Source organism: Ranitomeya imitator, chromosome 2, assembly GCF_032444005.1.
Source record: "Ranitomeya imitator isolate aRanImi1 chromosome 2, aRanImi1.pri, whole genome shotgun sequence".
In the NCBI taxonomy this organism is placed as follows: Eukaryota; Metazoa; Chordata; class Amphibia; order Anura; family Dendrobatidae; genus Ranitomeya; species Ranitomeya imitator.
Window position 1 is genome coordinate 446,287,501 of NC_091283.1, and position 27,014 is coordinate 446,314,514.

The window sequence follows — 27,014 nt, forward strand, 5'->3', positions numbered from 1 at the left end:
CTCATCCACCAAAGGAAGCTCATAGACAGAACCAGCCGAAGTACCACTCTCGACCACAGGAGGGAGCCTGGCCACAGAATTCACAACAGTACATACAGTACATTACATTACTTATCCTGTACTGATCCTGAGTTACATCCTATATTATACTCCAGAGCTGCACTCACTATTCTGCTGGTGGAGTCACTGTTTACATACATTACTTATCCTGTACTGATCCTAAGTTACATCCTATATTATACTCCAGAGCTGCACTCACTATTCTGCTGGTGGAGTCACTGTGTACATACAGTACATTACTTATCCTGTACTGATCCTGAGTTACATCTTGTATTATACTCCAGAGCTGCACTCACTATTCTGCTGGGGGAGTCACTGTGTACATACAGTACATGACATTACTTATCCTGTACTGATCCTGAGTTACATCTTGTATTATACTCCAGAGCTGCCCTGTCACGGCGCCACATGCCGCCGCGCCTGCCGCTCACTCTGCGCGCTGACATACTTGCCCGTCCCGGCACGCTCCAGTGGTGTGCGCGCGCCTTACGGTCTCTTCTCCTGACTCGCCGCCGGTCCCTGGCTCTCGTCGGGTGCGCGCTTCTCACTGCTCACACGCACTTCCCCTCTCTCGTCTGCAGACGCTCAGTTCCTCCACTCTATGATTCTAGAGGATCTTGACCCGGAAGTTCTGCAGCACTCGGCTATTTAAGGTAACCCCTTCCTCTGCTCCATGCCTGATTGTCAATTGTCCTCATTTGACCCAGGTCCTTCTGTGCCTTGCTCTGTCCTGTGCATCCGCCATACCCTGCCTGTCCTGTGCGTTTGCCATACCCTGCCTGTCCTTTGTCTCCGCCATACCCTGCTTGTCCTGTGTCTGCGCCATACCCTGCCTGTCCTGTGTCTCCGCCATACCCTGCCTGTCCTGTGTCTCCGCCATACCCTGCCTGTCCTGTGTCTCCGCCATACCCTGCCTGTCCTGTGTTTCTGCCATATCCAGTCTGTCCTGGGCGTCCGCCATATCCTGCCCATTCTGTGTCTCAGTCATTTCCAGTCTGTCCTGGGCATTCGCCATAACCTGCCTATCCTGGGTTTCCGCCATATCCAGTCTGTCCTGGGCGTCCGCCATATCTTGCCTATTCTTAGTCTCAGTCATTTTGTCCTATGTCTCCGTTATAGCCAGTTCTGCCTCTTTTCTGCTCCTACTTCCTGTCCCCGGGTATCAGCTTCTGCGGCAATAGTCTCCCTCGGGCCTGCCCCTAACACTCCCTGTATTGGGGGAGGTCCACCAGGCCAGCTCACCCTTGGGAGGTTCCTTGTCATGGTTCTGCGGGTTCACTTTAGGAGTTCTAAAAAATCTGACATGCACTCACTATTCTGCTGGTGGAGTCACTGTGTACATATATTACATTACTTATCTTGTACTGATCCTGAGTTACATCCTGTATTATACTCCAGAGCTGCACTCACTATTCTGCTGGTGGAGTCACTGTGTACACATTACATTACTTATCTTGAGTTGATCCAGAGTTAAATTATGCATTATAGTCAATAGTGATTGCGGCTCTGGAGTATAAGGCTGTGTTCAGAACACACATTTGCAATGTGTTCTTTTGCCATGATTTTCCATATAAGCGGTAAAATTGCTGTTTCACTGAATTTTGGAGACTCACAGGGGAAAAAAACCCGCCACATTGCAAACACATCATGTGAACACAGCCTAATACAGGATATATCATTGGATCAGCAGAGGATATGTCATGTACAGGTGCTTCTCACAAAATTAGAATATCATCAAAAAGTTAATTTATTTCAGTTCTTCAATACAAAAAGTGAAAGTCATATATTATATAGAGTAATTACAAACGGAGTGATCTATTTCAAATGTTTATTTCTGTAAATGTTGATGATTATGGCTTACAGCCAATGAATACCCAAAAATAATTATCTCAGTAAATTCGAATAATTAACAAAAAACACCTGCAAAGGCTTCCTAGCGTTTAAAAAGGTCCCTTAGTCTGTTTCAGTAGACTCCACAGTCATGGGGAAGACTGCTGACTTGACAGAGGTCCAGAAGGCAGTCATTGACACACTCCACAAGGAGGGTTAGCCACAAAAGGTCAATGCTAAAGAAGCTGGCTGTCATGCTGCTGCAATGCAGGTAGGTGCAGGCTTCACTAGATGGCAGTAGAGAGGAAGCAGGTCTGCACCTAAACAGAGCTAACCTGCAGTGCAACAGTGAGGCTACCAAATGTGGCAGCAGAATAGTCAAAACAAGCTGGGTCAAATCCTAGATTGTAGCGCAGTACCAAAGGAATAAGCAAACTCACGGTCAGAGACAAGCCAGGGGATCAGTAACTGTCAGGAGCGGATAAGCCAAAAGACAAAGGACAGAAACAGGTCAGGATACACGCCAAGTCAAACCAGGGAATCTGCACACTAAAAAGAAACACTGAGTCAAGACAGGAACAGGGGAAACAGAGCCACGGGTTCAGACAGCAAACGCAGCAGGACAAATCAGAGGAATCAGTCAGCTACAGCAGCACTAGGCAAAAGCTGTAACTGACATTATCTGCAGGACATAGCGGGGATAAATAGTAAACCTAAGACCAGACTGAGGCTAATAAATAATAATAATAATAATCTTTATTTATATAGCGCCAACATATTCCGCAGCGCTTTACAGTTTAACAGTTTCAAACACAACAGTCATAGGTAACAATGTTAACAATACAGTAATAAAGCAGAATAAGACGACCCTGCTCGTGAGAGCTTACAATCTACAATGAGGTGGGGGAGAAACAAAGTACAGGTGTGTATTTACAATGATGTATTTACAATGATGGTCCAGCCATCTTCAGGGGGGGTAAATAAAATTTAACCCCTGACATGATCAGACCAGGAAAAAAGACAGGATTCAAAACCCGGTCTGGATCATGACACTGGCTGTTCACAGAGTTCTGTATGCAGGCATATTAATGGAAAGTTGAGAGGAAGGAAAAAGTGTGGTAGAAAAAGGAGCATGAGCAACCGAGATAACTGCAGCCTTGAAAGGATTGTTAAGAAAAGGCCATTCAAAAATTTGGGGAGATTCACAAGGAGTGGACTGCTGCTGGAGTCATTGCTTCAAGAGCCACCACACACAGATGTATCTAGGACATGAAAATCCTATATAGAAAAGAAATACTAAATATTTGATAAATGACCAAAAGTAAATATTACCAATAAATATATACCCCCAAAAATATTTACTAACTAAATGAATCAATTAAATATTATTTTATTAACAATCAATTAAATATTATTTTATTAACATAAAAGGTGATATGACACAATACATAAATTAAAAAGCAATATTTTATTAAAAATAATAAAATTAATAACAATTGAATAAATTCGATATGTGGGGGGTGGGGCACGTCAGATTAATTGGTAAAAAATATATATTTTTTTTAAAATATACTAAATAATATATATAATATAATAAAGAATATAATAATTGTAAAAATTAATAAAATATAATGAATGTCACATGACTGGAATGAAAAAATAATGAGTAGAAAAAAACAATTGACAGCAAAATCCACTTAATATTTCATATCAAGATAAAATGCAAATGACAATAGTGCAATAAAGGTATATATTGGCAGCCAAATACATTCATTATTCCATATAAAAACAAAATCCAATCTTTAAAGTACAATGATAAATATAACCAAAGGAAAAAGGCAAATACTGTGCAAAAAATAATACTGTGCAAAAAAATAATAATATAATAAAGTGCAATGGCAATAGTGCAATAAAGGTATATATTGGTAGCCAAATACATTCAGTATTCCATATAAAAACAAAATCCAATCTCAAAAGTGCAATTGAAAAACCAAAATAAAAATGCAAATAGTACTGTGCAGAAAGTAATACTGAGCAAAAATATATATATAATACTGTGAAATTTATATATTAATGTTAGAGAGGTGAAAGTGATAGATTGTTATTGTAATTATTAAAAAAATATATATATGAAATATATATGGTGGGCACTGAATATATTACCGTATATGAAATATAAAGAATAATAAATGGATATACATTAATTTAAAAGTGGATATACATTAATTTAAAGTTGACCACTAAATATATTATATGAAATATAAAAAAATAAAAAATAATAAATGGATATACATTAATTTAAAAGTGCATAGTCCTGAAAAAATCAATAATGAAAATATGGTTAAAAGGTGAATCTATTAAAGCATGAATCAGTGAATGTAATTCATAGGTATAATAGTGTATGATATATGTAGATACATATATCCTGAAAAATTTTATCCATCAAAAATATATAAGGGCCAGAGGAAGAAATTAAATCAGTTAGAGATAAAAAAAAGCCAGTCATGTGTACCAACCAAAATGACGTGCCGCAACCCCTGCACACACCACACCAACGCACGTTTCGCAACCGCTTCGTCAGGGAGTGGTGTCATGTGACATTCATTATATTTTATTATTATTCTCTTTGTTATAATATATATATATATATATATATATATATATATATATATATATATATATATATATTTTATATATATTTTTTACCAATTAATCTGACGTGCCCCGCCCCCACATACAGAATTTTTTCAATTGTCATTAATTTTATTATTTTTAATAAAATATTGCTTTTTTATTTATGTATTGTGTCATATCGCCTTTTATGTTAATAAAATAATATGATTTAATTGATTCATTTATTTAGTAAATATTTTTTCGGTATGTATCTAGGAAATGGCCTACAAGTGTCGCATTCCTTGTGTCAAGCCACTCATGACCAATAGACAACGCCAGAAGCGTGTTACCTGGGCCAAGGAGAAAAAGAACCGGACTGTTGCTCAGTGGTCCAAGGTGTTTTCAGATTAAAGTAAATTTTGCATTTCATTTGGAAATCAAGGTCCCAGAGTCTGGAGTAAGAATGGAGAGGCCACAATCCAAGCTGCTTGAGGTCTAGTGTGAAGTTTCCACAATCAGTGATGGTTTGGGGAGCCATGTCATCTGCTGGTATAAGTCCACTGTGTTTTATCAAGATCAAAGTCAGCGCAGCCGTCTACCAGGAAATTTTAGAGCACTTCATGCTTGCCTCTGACGACAAGATTTTTGGAGATGGAAATTTCATTTTCCATCAGGACTTGGCACCTGTCCACACTGCCAAAAGTACCAATACCTGGTTTACAAACAACAGTACCACTGTGCTTGATTGGCCAGCAAACTCGACTGACCTTAGCCCCATAAAGAATCTATGGGGTATTGTCAAGAGAAAGATGAGAGACACCAGACCCAACAATGCAGACGAGCTGAAGGCTGTTATCAAAGCAACCTGGGCTTCCATAACCCCTCAGCAGTGTCACAGGCTGATCGCCTCCATACCACGCCACATTGATGCAAAAAGAGCCCTAAAGTATTAAGAGCATTTACTGAACATACGTTTCAGTAGGCCAATATTTCAGATTGTAAAATCATTTTTCAAGCTGGTGTTATAAAGTATTCTAATTTACTGAGATAATGACTTTTGAGTTTTCATTGGCTGTAAGTCATAATCATCAACATTAACAGAAATAAACACTTGAAATAGATCACGCTGTTTGTAATTACTCTATATAATATATGAGCTTCACTTTTTCCATTTGCAGAACTGCAATAAATTAACTTTTTGATCATATTCTAATTTTGTGAGACGCAACTGTCTTTAAAGTTATTTTGTCAGCTCGTTGCTCCTGCTGTGGCATGTATTTGTTTCAGAGGATTGTTATTTGGTCATATAGTATGTCGACCTCTGTGATTGCAGCTCAGATCCATTGAAGTAAACAGAGAGCTGCAATACCATACACAGCCTGTGGACAGGTGTGGCACTGTTCTTTGAAGACAACAGTTTTTCTTAATTGTGTAACACTCCTTTAAGACATGGCAACAATCAGTCAAAGTGGTGGAATAGGCAGAAGCAGGTCACACCCCATGACTGATCAGAGGCTGCACCACACTCCCCCTTCTGTCCTACACTCCAATCCTAACCCTATGTCTGTCTCGTGCAAATTATTAACTACAGCCTCAGGCCATTTTAGACATCCTTATATTCCTGGTTAAGAATTAGGATTGCAGTAGAAACTTTAGACAGCAAATGAGAAGAGACCCGGGGCAGTATAGAAGAGACCAGGGGCAGTAGAGAACAGACCTGGGCAGTGGAGAAGACATCAGGGGCAGTGGAGAAGAGACCCGGGGCAATAATGCACAGCAAGGAAGACCTCAGGTGAGACTTCTCCCCTAGGGGTAAAACATATGGTGATTTAAATGGAGGGAGGTAAATACTTATATCCCTGTCACTATACACACACACACATTATATATAGTGTAGGGTATAGAGTGTAGGGTATAGAGTGTAGGGGGTATATATATATATATATATATATATATATGTTCCAGATGAAGAGCTTTATAATATTTTCCTTGGGATTTCATCTAGAATGGTTGAGTGGTTCCAGTAGATCCGATCATTATCCAAGCTGTGAAAACATCCCAACAGGTGTCAGAATTTCCACTGCCCCAAATTTTTAGGGACCGATTCATGAAAGGGCCAGTACTTATGGAAATGTGCTTTAACGTGTAGTATTCATGGCAGATGGGGCGTTAACAGACAAAGTGGGATGGGGCTTAAAGGGGTTTTCCCAAGAACAAAGTGAATTTTAAAGTTGATTTTAATCAATAGATCTTGGAACAATAATTATTTCTACAATTGGATGTGTTTTAAAAAAATGTTCCTGTGCTGAGATTATCTTATAAATGTGCCCCTGCTGTGTACTGTGTAAGTGCTGTGTCTGACCGTGCAGGAACATGGTCTGATCAAACCACAGCTCCTGGGCGGGGGGGGGGGGGGGGGAACAGTATACAGACATTACAGTACGGGATCACAGCTGATTCTTTTTTTGAAATAGAACATTTCCCTGACCGTTTATTAAAAAAATATGTTTTACCTCAAAGAAAAAAATATTTGTGATCCCGTGCTGTAATGTCTGTATCCTATTTTGCTTCCTCCCCTGCCCAGGAGCTGTGGTATGATCAGACCATGTTCCTGCACGGTCAGACACGGCCATTACACAGTACACAGCAGGGGCACATGAATAAGATTATCTCAGCACAGGGACATTTTATTTACACACATACAATTGTGGAAATTACTATTATTCCAAGATCTATTGATTAAAATAAACTTAGCTAATGGGAAAAAATGCCTCAATCTGTGTTTTAAATGATATTACGTATGATAGTATAGTAGAAAGATTGGTGAAAGGGGCAGATGGGCCATAACCTGTGTACAGCGCTGTACCACAGGTTGGCGCTGAAAACAATAGTATATACAAAACTCTACTGTATTTTGCATAGAATACATTGAAATACTGTACCTTCTTCTTGTCATATGCTGACCCCTCCTGTGCGCGCTCTGTATATCCGATTGTCTCCTTCATTGGCTGTTCTGTTGTGATTGCTTCATTCTGCAACTTCTTTCCAAGGGTATTCCTTGTTCCATGAAATTGGCTGTAAAAGGGGCACAGACTAAGTAAATGTCCGAAATAGCGGTATGTACCTTATAATGTTCCACAAATGTTGTCGGGAGGTATTCAGCATTTATGTGACTGCAGAGAGGGGACAAGGATCCTCTGATGAGGTGGTAAGTATATGATATTAATACATATGATGTTCATGTGTAGGAATCAGGTAAAACTATGAAGATGTTACCCATTCCAACCATTCTCCAATTTTATACTCGCACATTTTCAGAATTTTCCCCCATAATTCCCAAACCTTCCGCCATGACGTCTGATCCTTTCTAACACTTACCCAACAGATATGAAGACTGTGAGGAGACGGCTCAGTGGCTCCTGGACCGGATCCATTGTCCTCCAGACATTGCCATCATCTGTGGTACTGGCTTGGGACTCCTGGCAGAGACATTAAGCAGCCACAAAACCTTTAACTACAGCCAGATCCCACATTTTCCAGAAAGTACAGGTGTGTAGCCGCCACATAGCCTGCGAGTGATTTATACATCACTATTAGGGCTCGTGCAGACAACCGTTTTAGGCGAATGAGTGATATCTGTGGTTTTGACGGATCGCACTCGTACCAATGTTATTCTATGGGGTTGTGAACACGTCTGATTTCTTCCTCAGACCAAGTGGCTAAAGAGAAAAAATAACAAAAATGGCAGCATGCACGATTTGCCTCTGACAATCAGATGGCACTCGCCCATTCATGTCTATAGGTCAGTGAAAAATAACAAAAGTCAGACTGGACCAGCATTTTATCCAAATGCGGTCCCAATTTCACGGCTTGACATCATGGAGAAGGTGGAAATTTTTATCTTTTCATGATTTCCACCTTCAAGAAAATAGGATCCGACTCTGAACAAACCGGAAATAGAGAGAGAAAAAGGTGGTCTGCACATGCCCTTAGGGGGTGTTCACATGTAGCAGATTATCTGCAGATATTCCATCTGGATTTTGTTAGGATATATTTGCAGTGTATGAGAAATTCCAACTACGGTAAGTGATTGCGATTTGCAAACTTTGCCAGGCTCTGTGTCTTTTTTTTAATGCCAATTTATGCAGTGTATTTTCTTCCGCCTTATTGCGGTTATCAGCACAGTGACTTTAATAAGTTAGTAAAATCCACAGTCTTATATTTATCAATCTTCCCAACGTTTTCAAGTATAAATTCGCAGTTTCCACCTTTTTTTTTCAATTAATTTTCTGTTGGCGTTCTCAGGGTTAATCAGCAGTTGGAATTTCTCATTGATTTTTGCACATATCTGTTGTAAAATCCAGAAGAAAATCTGCATAAAGTACTTCAGATAAGCAGCTGCAAAACTGGCACAAAACTGTGGAAGTGGCACTTAGACATTTTGCAACAAGTGGACAAAGGGAGGGGTACACATAGGTGGGAGCTGTATACAGCAATGTGCACCACATTTCAGGTTCCAACATTTTTACATTTCAATGAACATTTTACGTTTCTACTCTATTCTTTGACCCTTTTTGTCAGCAAAATTTGTGGTGCGTGGACAGTCCCAAATACGGCAAACTTTCCCAAAAAGTGATGTACCTGATGGATTTTCTTTCATTTCAGTGGTGGGACACTCGGGGCAGCTGGTGTTTGGCAATCTGCAGGGCAAGTCATGCGTCTGTATGAAAGGCCGATTCCATGTGTATGAAGGATATTCCTTGTGGAAGGTAAGACCAGAGTTCTCTGCATGTGACAACCACCTGATCTGCTGTGTGTTGTGCTGTTACCTGCTTGCCCTCAAGACCACACCTTCATAAAGGGCAGTTGTTGCGTGACCCCTGCCAAGCTGCTTGTCTCCCTCCTGCATGTGACAGCACGGGGTTAGATTGGCTGTCAGTCTGACTACAAGGGGTAAGATGCCTAACAAGCACCATGTGAAAGGGGTTTTCAGGTTGCACAACTCTAGCAACCTAAGGTCAAATAGGAGCAAGGAATTTTAGGAGGAATTTAGGCAACTCAGCTTTGGCAAGTTCCTGAACAGCTACAGTTTGGAGAACGCTGCACAATATCACGCCTTCTATTCTGCATACATGTATACTGCACAGTACCAATTCTCCTCCTTTATTCTGTATATATGGACACCGCAGAGTACCACTTCCATTATTCTGCATATATGCACACTGCACAGTACCACTTCTCCTATTCTCCTCCTTTATTCTGTATATATGGACACAGCACAGTACCACTTTTCTTATTCTGTATATATGGACACTGCACAGTACCACTTCTCCTATTCTGTATATATGGACACTGCACAGTACCACTTCTCCTATTCTGTATATATGGACACTGCACAGTACCACTTCTCCTATTCTGTATATATGGACACTGCACAGTACCACTTCTCCTATTCTCCTCCTTTATTCTGTATATATGGACACAGCACAGTACCACTTCTCTTATTCTGTATATATGGACACTGCACAGTACCACTTCTCTTATTCTGTATATATGGACACCGCACAGTACCACTTCTCTTATTCTGTATATATGGACACAGCACAGTACCACTTCTCCTATTCTGTATATATGGACACTGCACAGTACCACTTCTCTTATTCTGTATATATGGACCCTGCACAGTACCACTTCTCTTATTCTGTATATATGTACACAGCACAGTACCACTTCTCTTATTCTGTATATATGGACCCTGCACAGTACCACTTCTCTTATTCTGTATATATGGACACAGCACAGTACCACTTCTCTTATTCTGTATATATGGACACTGCACAGTACCACTTCTCTTATTCTGTATATATGGACACCGCACAGTACCACTTCTCTTATTCTGTATATATGGACACAGCACAGTACCACTTCTCCTATTCTGTATATATGGACACTGCACAGTACCACTTCTCTTATTCTGTATATATGGACCCTGCACAGTACCACTTCTCTTATTCTGTATATATGTACACAGCACAGTACCACTTCTCTTATTCTGTATATATGGACCCTGCACAGTACCACTTCTCTTATTCTGTATATATGGACACAGCACAGTACCACTTCTCTTATTCTGTATATATGGACCCTGCACAGTACCACTTCTCCTATTCTGTATATATGGACCCTGCACATTACCACTTCTCTTATTCTGTATATATGGACACAGCACAGTACCACTTCTCTTATTCTGTATATATGGACACAGCACAGTACCACTTCTCTTATTCTGTATATATGGACCCTGCACAGTACCACTTCTCTTATTCTGTATATATGGACACAGCACAGTACCACTTCTCTTATTCTGTATATATGGACCCTGCACAGTACCACTTCTCCTATTCTGTATATATGGACACTGCACAGTACCACTTCTCTTATTCTGTATATATGGATACTGCACAGTACCACTTCTCTTATTCTGTCTATATGGACACTGGACAGTAGCACTTCTCTTATTCTGTTTATATGGACACTGCACAGTACCACTTCTCTTATTCTCTATATAAGGACACTGCACAGTACCACTTCTCTTATTCTCTATATATGGACACTGCACAATACCACTTCTCTTATTCTCTATATATGGACACTGCACAATACCACTTCTCCTATTCTGTATATATGGACCCTGCACAGTACCACTTCTCCTATTCTGTATATATGGACACTGCACAGTACCACTTCTCTTATTCTGTATATATGGATACTGCACAGTACCACTTCTCTTATTCTGTCTATATGGACACTGGACAGTAGCACTTCTCTTATTCTGTTTATATGGACACTGCACAGTACCACTTCTCTTATTCTCTATATAAGGACACTGCACAGTACCACTTCTCTTATTCTCTATATATGGACACAGCACAGTACCACTTCTCTTATTCTCTATATATGGACACTGCACAGCACCACTTCTCCTATTCTGTATATATGGACACTGCACAGTACCACTTCTCTTATTCTGTATATATGGATACTGCACAGTACCACTTCTCTTATTCTGTCTATATGGACACTGGACAGTAGCACTTCTCTTATTCTGTTTATATGGACACTGCACAGTACCACTTCTCTTATTCTCTATATAAGGACACTGCACAGTACCACTTCTCTTATTCTCTATATATGGACACTGCACAATACCACTTCTCTTATTCTCTATATATGGACACTGCACAGCACCACTTCTCCTATTCTGTATATATGGACACTGCACAGTACCACTTCTCTTATTCTCTATATATGGACACTGCACAGCACCACTTCTCCTATTCTGTATATATGGACACTGCACAGTACCACTTCTCCTATTCTGTATATATGGACACTGCACAGTACCACTTCTCCTATTTTCTATATATGGACACTGCACAGTACCAATTCTCCTATTCTGTATATGTAGACACTGCACAGTACCACTTCTCTTATTCTGTATATATGGACACTGCACAGTACCGCTTCTCTTATTCTGTATATATGGACACCGCACAGTACCACTTCTCCTATTCTGTATATATGGACACTGCACAGTACCACTTCTCCTATTCTGTATATATGGACACTGCATAGTACCACTTCTCTTATTCTCTATATATGGACACTGCACAGTACCACTTCTCCTATTCTGTATATATGGACACTGCACAGTACCACTTCTCTTATTCTCTATATATGGACACTGCACAGTACCACTTCTCCTATTCTGTATATATGGACACTGCACAGTACCAATTCTCTTATTCTGTATATATGGACACTGCACAGTACCACTTCTCCTATTCTGTATATATGGACACTGCACAGTACCACTTCTCCTATTCTGTATATATGGATACTGCACAGTACCACTTCTCCTATTCTGTATATATGGACACTGCACAGTACCACTTCTCCTATTCTGTATATATGGACACTGCACAGTACCACTTCTCCTATTCTGTATATATGGACACTGCACAGTAACACTTCTCTTATTCTCTATATATGGACACTGCACAGCACCACTTCTCCTATTCTGTATATATGGACACTGCACAGTACCACTTCTCCTATTCTCTATATATGGACACTGCACAGCACCACTTCTCTTATTCTCTATATATGGACACTGCACAGTACCAATTCTCCTATTCTGTATATGTAGACACTGCACAGTACCACTTCTCTTATTCTGTATATATGGACACTGCACAGTACCGCTTCTCTTATTCTGTATATATGGACACCGCACAGTACCACTTCTCCTATTCTGTATATATGGACACTGCACAGTACCACTTCTCCTATTCTGTATATATGGACACTGCATAGTACCACTTCTCTTATTCTCTATATATGGACACTGCACAGTACCACTTCTCCTATTCTGTATATATGGACACTGCACAGTACCACTTCTCTTATTCTCTATATATGGACACTGCACAGTACCACTTCTCCTATTCTGTATATATGGACACTGCACAGTACCAATTCTCTTATTCTGTATATATGGACACTGCACAGTACCACTTCTCCTATTCTGTATATATGGACACTGCACAGTACCACTTCTCCTATTCTGTATATATGGATACTGCACAGTACCACTTCTCCTATTCTGTATATATGGACACTGCACAGTACCACTTCTCCTATTCTGTATATATGGACACTGCACAGTACCACTTCTCCTATTCTGTATATATGGACACTGCACAGTACCACTTCTCTTATTCTCTATATATGGACACTGCACAGCACCACTTCTCCTATTCTGTATATATGGACACTGCACAGTACCACTTCTCCTATTCTCTATATATGGACACTGCACAGCACCACTTCTCTTATTCTCTATATATGGACACTGCACAGTACCAATTCTCCTATTCTGTATATGTAGACACTGCACAGTACCACTTCTCTTATTCTGTATATATGGACACTGCACAGTACCGCTTCTCTTATTCTGTATATATGGACACCGCACAGTACCACTTCTCCTATTCTGTATATATGGACACTGCACAGTACCACTTCTCCTATTCTGTATATATGGACACTGCATAGTACCACTTCTCTTATTCTCTATATATGGACACTGCACAGTACCACTTCTCCTATTCTGTATATATGGACACTGCACAGTACCACTTCTCTTATTCTCTATATATGGACACTGCACAGTACCACTTCTCCTATTCTGTATATATGGACACTGCACAGTACCAATTCTCTTATTCTGTATATATGGACACTGCACAGTACCACTTCTCCTATTCTGTATATATGGACACTGCACAGTACCACTTCTCCTATTCTGTATATATGGATACTGCACAGTACCACTTCTCCTATTCTGTATATATGGACACTGCACAGTACCACTTCTCCTATTCTGTATATATGGACACTGCACAGTACCACTTCTCCTATTCTGTATATATGGACACTGCACAGTACCAATTCTCTTATTCTGTATATATGGACACAGCACAGTACCACTTCTCCTATTCTGTATATATGGATACTGCACAGTACCACTTCTCCTATTCTGTATATATGGACACTGCACAGTACCAATTCTCCTATTCTGTATATATGAACACTGCACAGTACCACTTCTCTTATTCTGTATATATGGATACTGCACAGTACCAATTCTCCTATTCTGTATATATGGATACTGCACAGTACCACTTCTCTTATTCTGTATATATGGACACTGCACAGTACCACTTCTCCTATTCTGTATATATGGACACTGCACAGTACCAATTCTCTTATTCTGTATATATGGACACAGCACAGTACCACTTCTCCTATTCTGTATATATGGATACTGCACAGTACCACTTCTCCTATTCTGTATATATGGACACTGCACAGTACCAATTCTCCTATTCTGTATATATGGACACTGCACAGTACCACTTCTCCTATTCTGTATATATGGACACTGCACAGTACCACTTCTCCTATTCTGTATATATGGATACTGCACAGTACCACTTCTCCTATTCTGTATATATGGACACTGCACAGTACCACTTCTCTTATTCTGTATATATGGACACTGCACAGTACCACTTCTCCTATTCTGTATATATGGACACTGCACAGTACCAATTCTCTTATTCTGTATATATGGACACAGCACAGTACCACTTCTCCTATTCTGTATATATGGATACTGCACAGTACCACTTCTCCTATTCTGTATATATGGACACTGCACAGTACCAATTCTCCTATTCCGTATATATGAACACTGCACAGTACCACTTCTCTTATTCTGTATATATGGATACTGCACAGTACCACTTCTCTTATTCTGTCTATATGGACACTGGACAGTAGCACTTCTCCTATTCTGTTTATATGGACACTGCACAGTACCAATTCTCCTATTCTGTATATGTAGACACTGCACAGTACCACTTCTCTTATTCTCTATATATGGACACTGCACAGTACCACTTCTCTTATTCTCTATATATGGACACTGCACAGTACCACTTCTCCTATTCTGTATATATGGACACTGCACAGTACCAAATCTCTTATTCTGTATATATGGACACTGCACAGTACCACTTCTCCTATTCTGTATATATGGACACTGCACAGTACCACTTCTCCTATTCTGTATATATGGACACTGCACAGTACCAATTCTCTTATTCTGTATATATGGACACTGCACAGTACCACTTCTCCTATTCTGTATATATGGACACTGCACAGTACCACTTCTCCTATTCTGTATATATGGACACAGCACAGTACCGCTTCTCTTATTCTCTATATATGGACACTGCACAGTACCACTTCTCCTATTCTGTATATATGGACACTGCACAGTACCACTTCTCCTATTCTGTATATATGGACACTGCACAGTACCACTTCTCCTATTCTGTATATATGGACACTGCACAGTACCACTTCTCTCATCCTGTATGCATGGACACAGCACAGTACCACTTCTCCTATTCTGTATATATGGACACAGCACAGTACCACTTCTCTTATTCTGTATATATGGACACAGCACAGTACCACTTCTCTTATTCTGTATATATGGACACAGCACAGTACCACTTCTCTTATTCTGTATATATGGACACAGCACAGTACCACTTCTCTTATTCTGTATATATGGACACTGCACAGTACCACTTCTCTTATTCTGTATATATGGACACTGCACAGTACCACTTCTCCTATTCTGTATATATGGACACTGCACAGTACCACTTCTCCTATTCTGTATATATGGACACTGCACAGTACCACTTCTCCTATTCTGTATATATGGACACTGCACAGTACCACTTCTCTCATCCTGTATGTATGGACACAGCACAGTACCACTTCTCCTATTCTGTATATATGGACACAGCACAGTACCACTTCTCTTATTCTGTATATATGGACACAGCACAGTACCACTTCTCTTATTCTGTATATATGGACACTGCACAGTACCGCTTCTCTTATTCTGTATATATGGACACTGCACAGTACCACTTCTCTTATTCTGCATATATGGACACAGCACAGTACCACTTCTCTTATTCTGTATATATGGACACTGCACAGTACCACTTCTCTTATTCTGTATATATGGACACCGCACAGTACCACTTCTCCTATTCTGTATATATGGACACAGCACAGTACCACTTCTCTTATTCTGTATATATGGACACTGCACAGTACCACTTCTCTTATCCTGTATATATGGACCCTGCACAGTACCACTTCTCTTATTCTGTATATATGGACACAGCACAGTACCACTTCTCTTATTTTGTATATATGGACACTGCACAGTACCACTTCTCTCATCCTGTATGTATGGACACAGAACAGTACCACTTCTCTCATCCTGTATGTATGGACACCGCACAGTACCACTTCTCTCATCCTGTATGTATGGACAAAGCACAGTACCACTTCTCTTATCCTGTATGTATGGACACTTATCACTTCCAAGATACTGTTTATTCCTTGAATGTACAGAAAGGTTCACAGTATCATTACTATTAACCTGTATATACAGACACAGGTCAATATCACGTCTGTTATTCTGTATATCTGGACACTGCACGGTACCAATTGTCTCATTCTGTTCATGCATCTTCAGGTAATATTGTGGACTGTTCAGTGCCACTTAAGAAAGATGTGGTGCTTAGTTTACCTATTTTTAATATGAATTACACAGTGCTGCTTCCTTATAATTACGGGTACAGGTATGAATTCTCAGGATTTGCACAGATAATTGCACAGCACAGTACGATTTATAAGATACAGTTTATTCCCTGAATGTAAAGGAAGGATCAGCACTGTACTTATTACCATTACCCTCTAAGTCCGTGACATTCTGGCATTCTCGCTCCAGGTCACTTTCCCAATCAGAGTGTTTAAGTTGCTGGGAGTAAAGGTCCTGATGGTGACAAATGCGGCAGGGTCGCTCTGTGAGACGTACAGACCGGGAGACCTGATGATAATCCGGGATCATATCAACATGCCGGGACTGGCAGCTCTGAACCCTCTAAGAGGACCCAACGATGAGAGGTGACCACCAAGAGGGTGATCTAAACTAGTAATGAACTACAAGTTCCAGCACACCTATACAGCATTTGCTTGGCACTATTCAAAACCTGGAGAGTAAAAATAAAATGTCTAGATAAGATCTACAGATACATGGCACTTTATATATGTAACTTATAATAATATCTTGATATTGTATAGAGATTCAGAAGCAACAAAGGTAAAGGTATCGTGCTGTGAATCACAGCTGCTGCAGAATTTTTCATATTTATTCTTTTGTTAAAATTAGGCAGCACCTGCCGTGTATATGTACCATATACTTGTAAGAAATATGTATTATATATTGGATGTATAGTACACGGACACAGCTGCTGCTTCAGAACCTCTTTGAGAACAATATTTCCTTCAAGCATGGTCTATTGAGGCGCAAGATATTTTTTAAATTCTCTTGCAGGTTTGGCCCACGATTTCCCTCCCTCTGGGACACGTATGACCGTGACCTGCGCATCACTGCTCTCCAGATCGCACAAAAGCTCGGTCAAGCGGATATCACTCATGAAGGCGTTTACTGCATGGTGGGAGGGCCAAACTTTGAGTCAGTTGCAGAAGCCAAATTTCTACAGAGACTGGGGGCAGATGCTGTAGGTAAGTGTAGTAAGGATGGGAACTGGGAAGCATTGCAAGTATGTTTATTATACTACCGTCCCTATGTACAAGAATATAACTCCTATAATACTGCTCCTATGTACAAGAATATAACTACTATAATACTGCTCCTATGTACAGGAATATAACTACTATAATACTGTCCCTATGTACAAGAATATAACTACTATAATACTACTCCTATGTACAAGAATATAACTACTATAATACTGCCTCCCTATGTACAAGAATATAACTACTATAATACTGCCCCTTATGTTCAAGAATATAACTACTATAATACTGCCCCTTATGTACAAGAATATAACTACTATAATGCTGCTCCTATGTACAAGAATATAACTACTATAATACTGCCCCTATGTACAAGAATATAACTACTATAATACTGCCCCTATGTACAAGAATATAACTACTATAATACTGTCCCCTATGTACAAGAATATAACTACTATTATACTGCGCCTATGTACAAAAATATAACTACTATAATACCGCCCCCTATGTACAAGAATATACCTACTATAATACTGCCCCCTATGTACAAGAATATAACTACTATAATACTGCCCCCTATGTACAAGAATATACCTACTATAATACTGCATCCTATGTACAAGAATATAGCTACTATAATACTTCCCCTATGCAGAAGAATATAACTACTATAATACAACTCCTATGTACAAGAATATACAGTTATATGAAAAAGTTTGGGCACCTCTAGTAATCTTAAGCTTAATGATTTATAAAAATTGTTTTTTTTGCAACAGCTATTTCAGTTTCATATATCTAATAACTGTTGGACACAGTAATGTTTCTGCCTTGAAATGAGGATTATTGTACTAACAGAAAATGTGCAATCTGCATTCAAACAAAATTTGACAGGTGCATAAGTATGTGCACCCCACCAGAAAAGTGACATTAATATTTAGTAGATCCTCCTTTTGCAAAAATAACAGCCTCTAGTCGCTTCCTGTAGCTTTTAATGAGTTCCTGGATCCTGGATGAAGGTATTTTTGACCATTCCTCTTTACAAAACAATTCCAGTTCAGTTAAGTTTGATGGTCGCCGAGCATGGACAGCCCTCTTCAAATGATCCCACAGATGTTCAATGATATTCAAGTCTGGGGACTGGGATGGCCATTCCAGAACAGTGTAATTGTTCCTCTGCATGAATGCCTGAGTAGATTTGGAGCGGTGTTTTGGATCATTGTCTTGCTGAAAGATCCATCCCCTGCGTAACTTCAACTTTGTCACTGATTCATGAACATTATTGTCAAGAATCTGCTGATACTGAGAGGAATCCATGCATCCCTCAACTTTAACAAGATTCCCGGTGCCGGCATTGGTCACACAGCCCCAAAGCATGATGGAACCTCCACCAAATTTTACTGTGGGTAGCAAGTGTTTTTCTTGGAATGCTGTGTTTTTTGGCCGCCATGCATAACGCCTTTTTGTGTGACCAAACAACTCAATCTTGGTTTCATCAGTCCACAGGACCTTCTTCCAAAAAGAAATTGGCTTCTCCAAATGTGCTTTTGCATACCTCAGCCGACTGTTTGTGGCGTGCTTGCAGAAACGGCTTCTTTCGCATCACTCTCCCATATAGCTTCTCCTTGTGCAAAGTGCGTTGTATAGTTGACCGATGCACAGTGACACCATCTGCAGCAAGTTGATGCTGCAGCTCTCTGGAGGTGGTCTGAGGATTGTCCTTGACTGATCTCACCATTCTTCTCTGCCTTTCTGATGTTTTTCTTGGCCTGCCACTTCTGGCCTTAACAAGAACTGTACCTGTGTTCTCCCATTTCCTTACTATGTTCATCACAGTGGAAATTGACAAGTTAAATCTCTGAGACAGCTTTTTGTATCCTTCCCCTGAACAACTATGTTGAATAATCTTTGTTTTCAGATCATTAGACAGTTGTTTTGAGGAGCCCATGATGCCACTCTTCAGAGGAGATTCAAACAGGAGAACAACTTGCAAGTGGCCACTTTAAGTACCATATATACTCGAGTATAAGCCGAGATTTTCAGCCCAAATTTTTGGGCTGAAAGTGCCCCTCTCGGCTTATACTCGAGTCAAGGTGGGCGGCAGGGTCGGCGGGTGAGGGCGCTGAGGTATACTTACCTAGTCCCAGCGATCCTGGCGCTGTCCCTGCCGTCCCACGGTCTTCGGTGCTGCAGTTCTTCCCCTCTTCAGCGGTCACGTGGGACTGCTCATTAGAAAAATGAATAGGTGGCTCCACCTCCCATAGGGGTGGAGCCGCGTATTCATTTCTCTAATCAGCGGTGCCGGTGACCGCTGATAGAGAAAGAGGCTGCGGCACCAAAGACCAGCTGTGACAGGCAGAGTGAGCGTCAGGATCGCTGGGACTAGGTAAGTATGTAATATTCACCTGTCCGCGTTCCAGCCGCCGGGCGTCGCTCCATCTTCCCGGCGCCTCCATCTTCCCGGCGTCTGCGCTCTGACTGTTCAGGTCAGAGGGCGCGATGACGCATATAGTGTGCGCGGCGCCCTCTGCCTGATCAGTCAGAGCGGAGAGAGACGCCGGGAAGATGGAGGCGCCGGGACCGGACGCCGGGAGCTGCAAGCAAGAAAGGTGAGTATGTGTTTTTTTTTTTATTGCAGCAGCAGCGGCCATGGCACAGATTTATGTGGAGCATCTATGGGACAAAATGAACGGTGCAGAGCATATATGGGGCACAGATATGGGACAATAATGAACGGTGCCGAGCACAGTATGGGGCACAGCTATGGGGCAGTATGAACGGTGTAGAGCATTGTATATGGGGCACAGATATGGGGCAATAATGAACGGTGCCGAGCACAGTATGGGGCACAGCTATGGGGCAATAATGAACGGTGCCGAGCACAGTATGGGGCACAGCTATGGGACAAAATGAACGGTGCAGAGCATATATGGGGCACAGATATGGGGCAATAATGAACGGTGCCGAGCACTATATGGGGCACAGATATGGGACAATAATGAACGGTGCAGAGCATATATGGGGCACAGATATGGGGCAATAATGAACGGTGCAAAGCATATATGGGGCACAGATATGGGACAATAATGAACGGTGCAGAGCACTGTATGGGGCAGAGCTATGGGACAAAATGAATGGTGCAGAGCATTGTATATGGGGCACAGCTATGGGACAAATGAACGGTGCAGAGCACTGTATGGGGCACAGCTATGGGGAAATAATGATCTATTTTTATTTTTGAAATTCACCGGTAAATGCTGCATTTCCACCCTAGGCTTATACTCGAGTCAATAAGTTTTCCCAGTTTTTTGTGGCAAAATTAGGGGGGTCGGCTTATACTCGGGTCGGCTTATACTCGAGTATATACGGTAGCTTTTCTCATGATTGCATACACCTGGCTATGAAGTTCAAAGCTGAATGAGCTTAGAAAACCAAAAAAAGTGCTTTAGTAAGTCAGTGAAAAGTAGGTAGGAGTATTTAAAACAAGAAAATGCTCAGGGTGCCCATACTTATGCACCTGTCAAATTTTGTTTGAATGCAGATTGCACATTTTCTGTTAGTACAATAAACCTCATTTCAAGGCAGAAACATTACTGTGTCCAACAGTTATTAGATATATGAAACTGAAATAGCTGTAGCAAAAAAAACAAACAATTTTTTATAAAACATTAAGCTTAAGATTAATAGGGGTGCCCAAACTTTTTCATATAACTGTAACTCCTATAATACTGTCCCTATGTACAAGAATGATACTGCCCCTATATACAATATAACTACTATAATACTGCCCCTATGTACAAGAATATAACTACTATAATACTGCCCTATTTACAAGAATATAACTACAATAATACTGCCCCTATGTACAAGAATATAACTACTATAATACTGCCCCTATGTACAAGAATATAACTACTATAATACTGCTCTTATGTACAAGAATATAACTACTATAATACTGCCCCTATGTACAAGAATATAACTACTATAATACTGCCCCTATGTACAAGAATATAACTACTATAATACTGCCCTATTTACAAGAATATAACTACTATAATACTGCCCTATTTACAAGAATATAACTACTATAATACTGCCCCCTATGTACAAGAATATAACTACTATAATACTGCCCCTATGTACAAGAATATAACTACTATAATACTGCCCCTATGTACAAGAATATAACTACTATAATACTGCCCCTATGTACAAGAATATAACTACTATAATACTGCCCCCTATGTACAAGAATATAACTACTATAATACTGCCCCTATGTACAAGAATATAACTACTATAATACTGCCCCTATGTACAAGAATATAACTACTATAATACTGCCCCCTATGTACAAGAATATAACTACTATAATACTGCCCCTATGTACAAGAATATAACTACTATAATACTGCCCCTATGTACAAGAATATAACTACTATAATACTGCCCCTATGTACAAGAATATAACTACTATAATACTGCCCCCTATGTACAAGAATATAACTACTATAATACTGCTCCTATGTACAAGAATATAACTACTATAATACTGCCCCCTATGTACAAGAATAACTACTATAATACTGCCCCTATGTACAAGAATATAACTACTATAATACTGCCCCTATGTACAAGAATATAACTACTATAATACTGCCCCCTATGTACAAGAATATAACTACTATAATACTGCCCCTATGTACAAGAATATAACTACTATAATACTGTCCCTATGTACAAGAATATAACTACTATAATACTGCTCTTATGTACAAGAATATAACTACTATAATACTGCCCCTATGTACAAGAATATAACTACTATAATACTGCCCCTATGTACAAGAATATAACTACTATAATACTGCCCCTATGTACAAGAATATATCTACTATAATACTGCCCCCTATGTACAAGAATATAACTACTATAATACTGCCCCTATGTACAAGAATATAACTACTATAATACTGCCCCTATGTACAAGAATATAACTACTATAATACTGCCCCCTATGTACAAGAATATAACTACTATAATACTGCCCCTATGTACAAGAATATAACTAATATAATACTGCCCCTATGTACAAGAATATAACTACTATAATACTGCCCCTATGTACAAGAATATAACTACTATAATACTGCCCCCTATGTACAAGAATATAACTACTATAATACTGCCCCTATGTACAAGAATATAACTACTATAATACTGCCCCCTATGTACAAGAATAACTACTATAATACTGCCCCTATGTACAAGAATATAACTACTATAATACTGCCCCTATGTACAAGAATATAACTACTATAATACTGCCCCCTATGTACAAGAATATAACTACTATAATACTGCCCCTATGTACAAGAATATAACTACTATAATACTGTCCCTATGTACAAGAATATAACTACTATAATACTGCTCTTATGTACAAGAATATAACTACTATAATACTGCCCCTATGTACAAGAATATAACTACTATAATACTGCCCCTATGTACAAGAATATAACTACTATAATACTGCCCCTATGTACAAGAATATAACTACTATAATACTGTCCCTATGTACAAGAATATAACTACTATAATACTGCCCCTATGTACAAGAATATAACTACTATAATACTGCTCCTATGTACAAGAATATAACTACTATAATACTGCCCCCTATGTACAAGAATAACTACTATAATACTGCCCCTATGTACAAGAATATAACTACTATAATACTGCCCCTATGTACAAGAATATAACTACTATAATACTGCCCCCTATGTACAAGAATATAACTACTATAATACTGCCCCTATGTACAAGAATATAACTACTATAATACTGTCCCTATGTACAAGAATATAACTACTATAATACTGCTCTTATGTACAAGAATATAACTACTATAATACTGCCCCTATGTACAAGAATATAACTACTATAATACTGCCCCTATGTACAAGAATATAACTACTATAATACTGCCCCTATGTACAAGAATATAACTACTATAATACTGTCCCTATGTACAAGAATATAACTACTATAATACTGCCCCTATGTACAAGAATATAACTACTATAATACTGCTCCTATGTACAAGAATATAACTACTATAATACTGCTCCTATGTACAAGAATATAACTACTATAACACTGCCCCTACGTACAAGAATGTAAAAACTGTAATACTGCCATCTATGTACAAGAAATATTTCCAATAATACTAACCAACTGGGTATAAGAATACAACTACTATAAGGCTCTTTTCATACGTTGCGTTTTTGCTGCGTTTTTTATATAAATTAAAAGCTGCTTTTTACAGTACCAGTAAAATCTATGAGATTTCAGAAATCTTGTGCACACATTTTTTATTTCCTGACTGAATTGGAAAACTGCAGCATATCACTTCTTTCAGTGTTTTTTCACTCATAGGAAGCGATGAATAAGAGCAAAAAACGTTGCCATCAGTTTACGATACCTATTACCATACTGTTCCCCATTGGAGTATCACAGCTGTGTACACAAGAACATTGCTCAGCTTTATGACTTCTTATAGGGAAGCTCCATGATTTATGCTCAGGGTGGTGTGACAGATAACACAGCTTCCAGTTAAAGAGGCAGAGCTGTTTTGTACAAGGGTTTCCCTGGGACACCCCATATCCATCTGCACAGAGGCACATCAGGAATATCTGTGTGACCTGGCTTCCCAAATCATTCTGCAGGGACTCATTCACTTTGGTGTCTCTTTTGAGAACTCTCTCCTCTGGACAGCGTGGTCTGATGTCAAGGCTAAACATAATAAACAGTGTGCGTGGACAATGACCCTGTACAGTGCAGAAAGAGAAAGTACCATTATCGGTCACTGTTATGTGGGTCCAGTATAGATGACGCTGTTATGGAGGCACTCTGGTGATCGTTGTTAATGGTGCTATATAATGGCAGCACCGTGACTGCAATTGTTATGGGGGGCACTGTAGTACCCAATGATTATGTGGGTACTGTGGCTGGCTTGGTTATTAATTTTTTTGTGATGAGCGTGTTATGGTGGCACTGTTATAGCTGTAATATAGAGTCAATGTATGGGGTATGGCTGGCTTTACAACGGCATTATTGGGCAGTGTGGATGGCACCGTTATGACTTAGGCATATGTTCAGTCTTTTGAGGCTCTTTTAACCTCTTCAAGACTCCAAAGCCGTGAAGTGACTAAAAGAAGTGACTGGTAAATTCTTCAGGTGGCTACTGACTGGTAGCCGCTCACTAGTGTGCACATACAGTTTTAGAAAAAATTAAAGGGACACTGTCACCTGAATTTGGAGGGAACAATCTTCAGCCATGGAGGCGGGGTTTTGGGGTTTTTGATTCACCCTTTCCTTACCTGCTGGCTGCATGCTGGCTGCAATATTGGATTGAAGTTCATTCTCTGTCCTCCGTAGTACATACCTGCACAAGGCAATCTTGCACAGCGCAGGCGTGTACTATGGAGGACAGAGAATGAACTTCAATCAAATATTGCAGCCAGCGGGTAAGGAAAGGGTGAATCAAAAACCCCCAAACCCCGCCTCCATGGCTGAAGATTGTTCCCTCCAAATTCAGGTGACAGTGTCCCTTTAAGCACTGTTGGAAAAATGACCAAAAAGATGCGAAAGAAGACACTTCAGGAAAAAGACAGCCGGCATTTTCTTGAAGCATCTTCCACTTCAAAATTTCTAGGGGTGTCTAAAACAGGGGTGCCAAACTGCATTCCTCGAGGGCTGCAAACAGGTCATGTTTTCAGGATTTCCTTGTACTGCACAGGTGATAATTTAATCACCAACTCATTATTTGTGTAGGTGATTAAATTATCACCTGTGCAGTACAAGGAAATCCTGAAAACATGACCTGTTTGCAGCCTTTCGAGGAATGCAGTTTGACACTCCTGGTCTAAAAGATGCTGCGAGAACATACCCTTAAGGGGGCACTGTGCTGGTACGTGGATACTGTAGCAGGCTTAGTATGGGAAGAGGGCTCTCAAACGCCAGTCTGCAATAGTAAATTTACAATTTTAAACCATTTTTTGTTAAAAATTCATTCAAGAATCTGGGAGAGATATAGCAATCATATATAAAAGCCACAAATTCTAAAAAGTGCAATCACTGCATCGACACAACAGCCCTGCATTATAGCATAGCAGTGTACCCCAGATAGTGAAACTAATGAGCGCCCCCTACAGCTGGCACACGATTGCTGCACACTAGTATACAGCATATACCAGGATGGCAGCATCAGTCCATAATACACTGGGATTGTGGGACTATTTGTGGGTACAGTGGATTCCTTATAGATGACACTGAGCGCTATGTATCGGGAAGGGGGCCTAAAAGATCAATTCTGGCAGAGGAAAACCTTCATGTCTGAAGGTTTGATACATTGTATCCGGCCTGGATAATCCATCAGACTGATACATTGGAGCAAACACTACAGGAGAGGAGTGGAGAAATTGGTGCTGCTTATGTGTCTGGACAGGATGCAATTGTAACAAACCCTCAGCTGTGAGAAGTCAGATCTTTACTCTTCTCCACCCCAGGTATGAGTACGGCCCCAGAAGTGGTGGTGGCGAAGCATTGTGGGATGCGAGTATTCGGTCTCTCGCTGATAACTAACCGGGTGGCGCAGGCGTACGAGATGCAGGAGCCGGTGAATCACAGCAGCGTCCTGGAGGTGGGGAAGCAGCGCTCGCAGCTCCTGCAGATGCTCATCACCGACCTGGTCAGAAGCATCCAAATCCAGGAGAACCAAGAACCGGCGACCTAAAGGGCACCGAGTACTGCCACCCTGGTGACGCCTGAACGATCAGTACCCACCAGGGACTACAGCACCCATCATGTCATACTCTGCTGTATAATCATCCAGAAATAAAAGGTGCTGATCAGAAAGTATACTGTGATTTCTATAAATCAGCGACACACTACAACCCCCATCAGGAGCCTCTGTCTCTACCTCTATCATAGAAACACTACAACCCCCATCAGGAGCCTCTGTGACTACCTCTATCATAGAAACACTACAACCCTCATCAGGAGCCTCTGTGACTACCTCTATCATAGAAACACTACAACCCCCATCAGGAGCCTCTGTCTCTACCTCTATCATAGAAACACTACAACCCCCATCAGGAGCCTCTGTGACTACCTTTATGATAGAAACACTACAACTCCCATCAGGAGCCTCTGTGTCTACCTCTATAATAGAA

General features: G+C 40.1%; 1 protein-coding gene across 1 annotated transcript; it reads left to right on the forward strand.

Moving 5' to 3' along the window:
• Nucleotides 1-6,137: 6,137 nt before the first annotated feature.
• Nucleotides 6,138-26,700, forward strand: LOC138664359 (purine nucleoside phosphorylase-like). Its single transcript, XM_069750996.1, has 6 exons — nt 6,138-6,295; nt 7,889-8,052; nt 9,169-9,272; nt 16,958-17,133; nt 17,564-17,754; nt 26,349-26,700. Exons 1-6 carry the CDS (start codon nt 6,273-6,275, stop codon nt 26,573-26,575), a joined length of 885 nt encoding a protein of 294 aa, XP_069607097.1. The 5' UTR covers nt 6,138-6,272; the 3' UTR covers nt 26,576-26,700.
• The last annotated feature ends 314 nt before the right edge of the window (nt 26,701-27,014 follow it).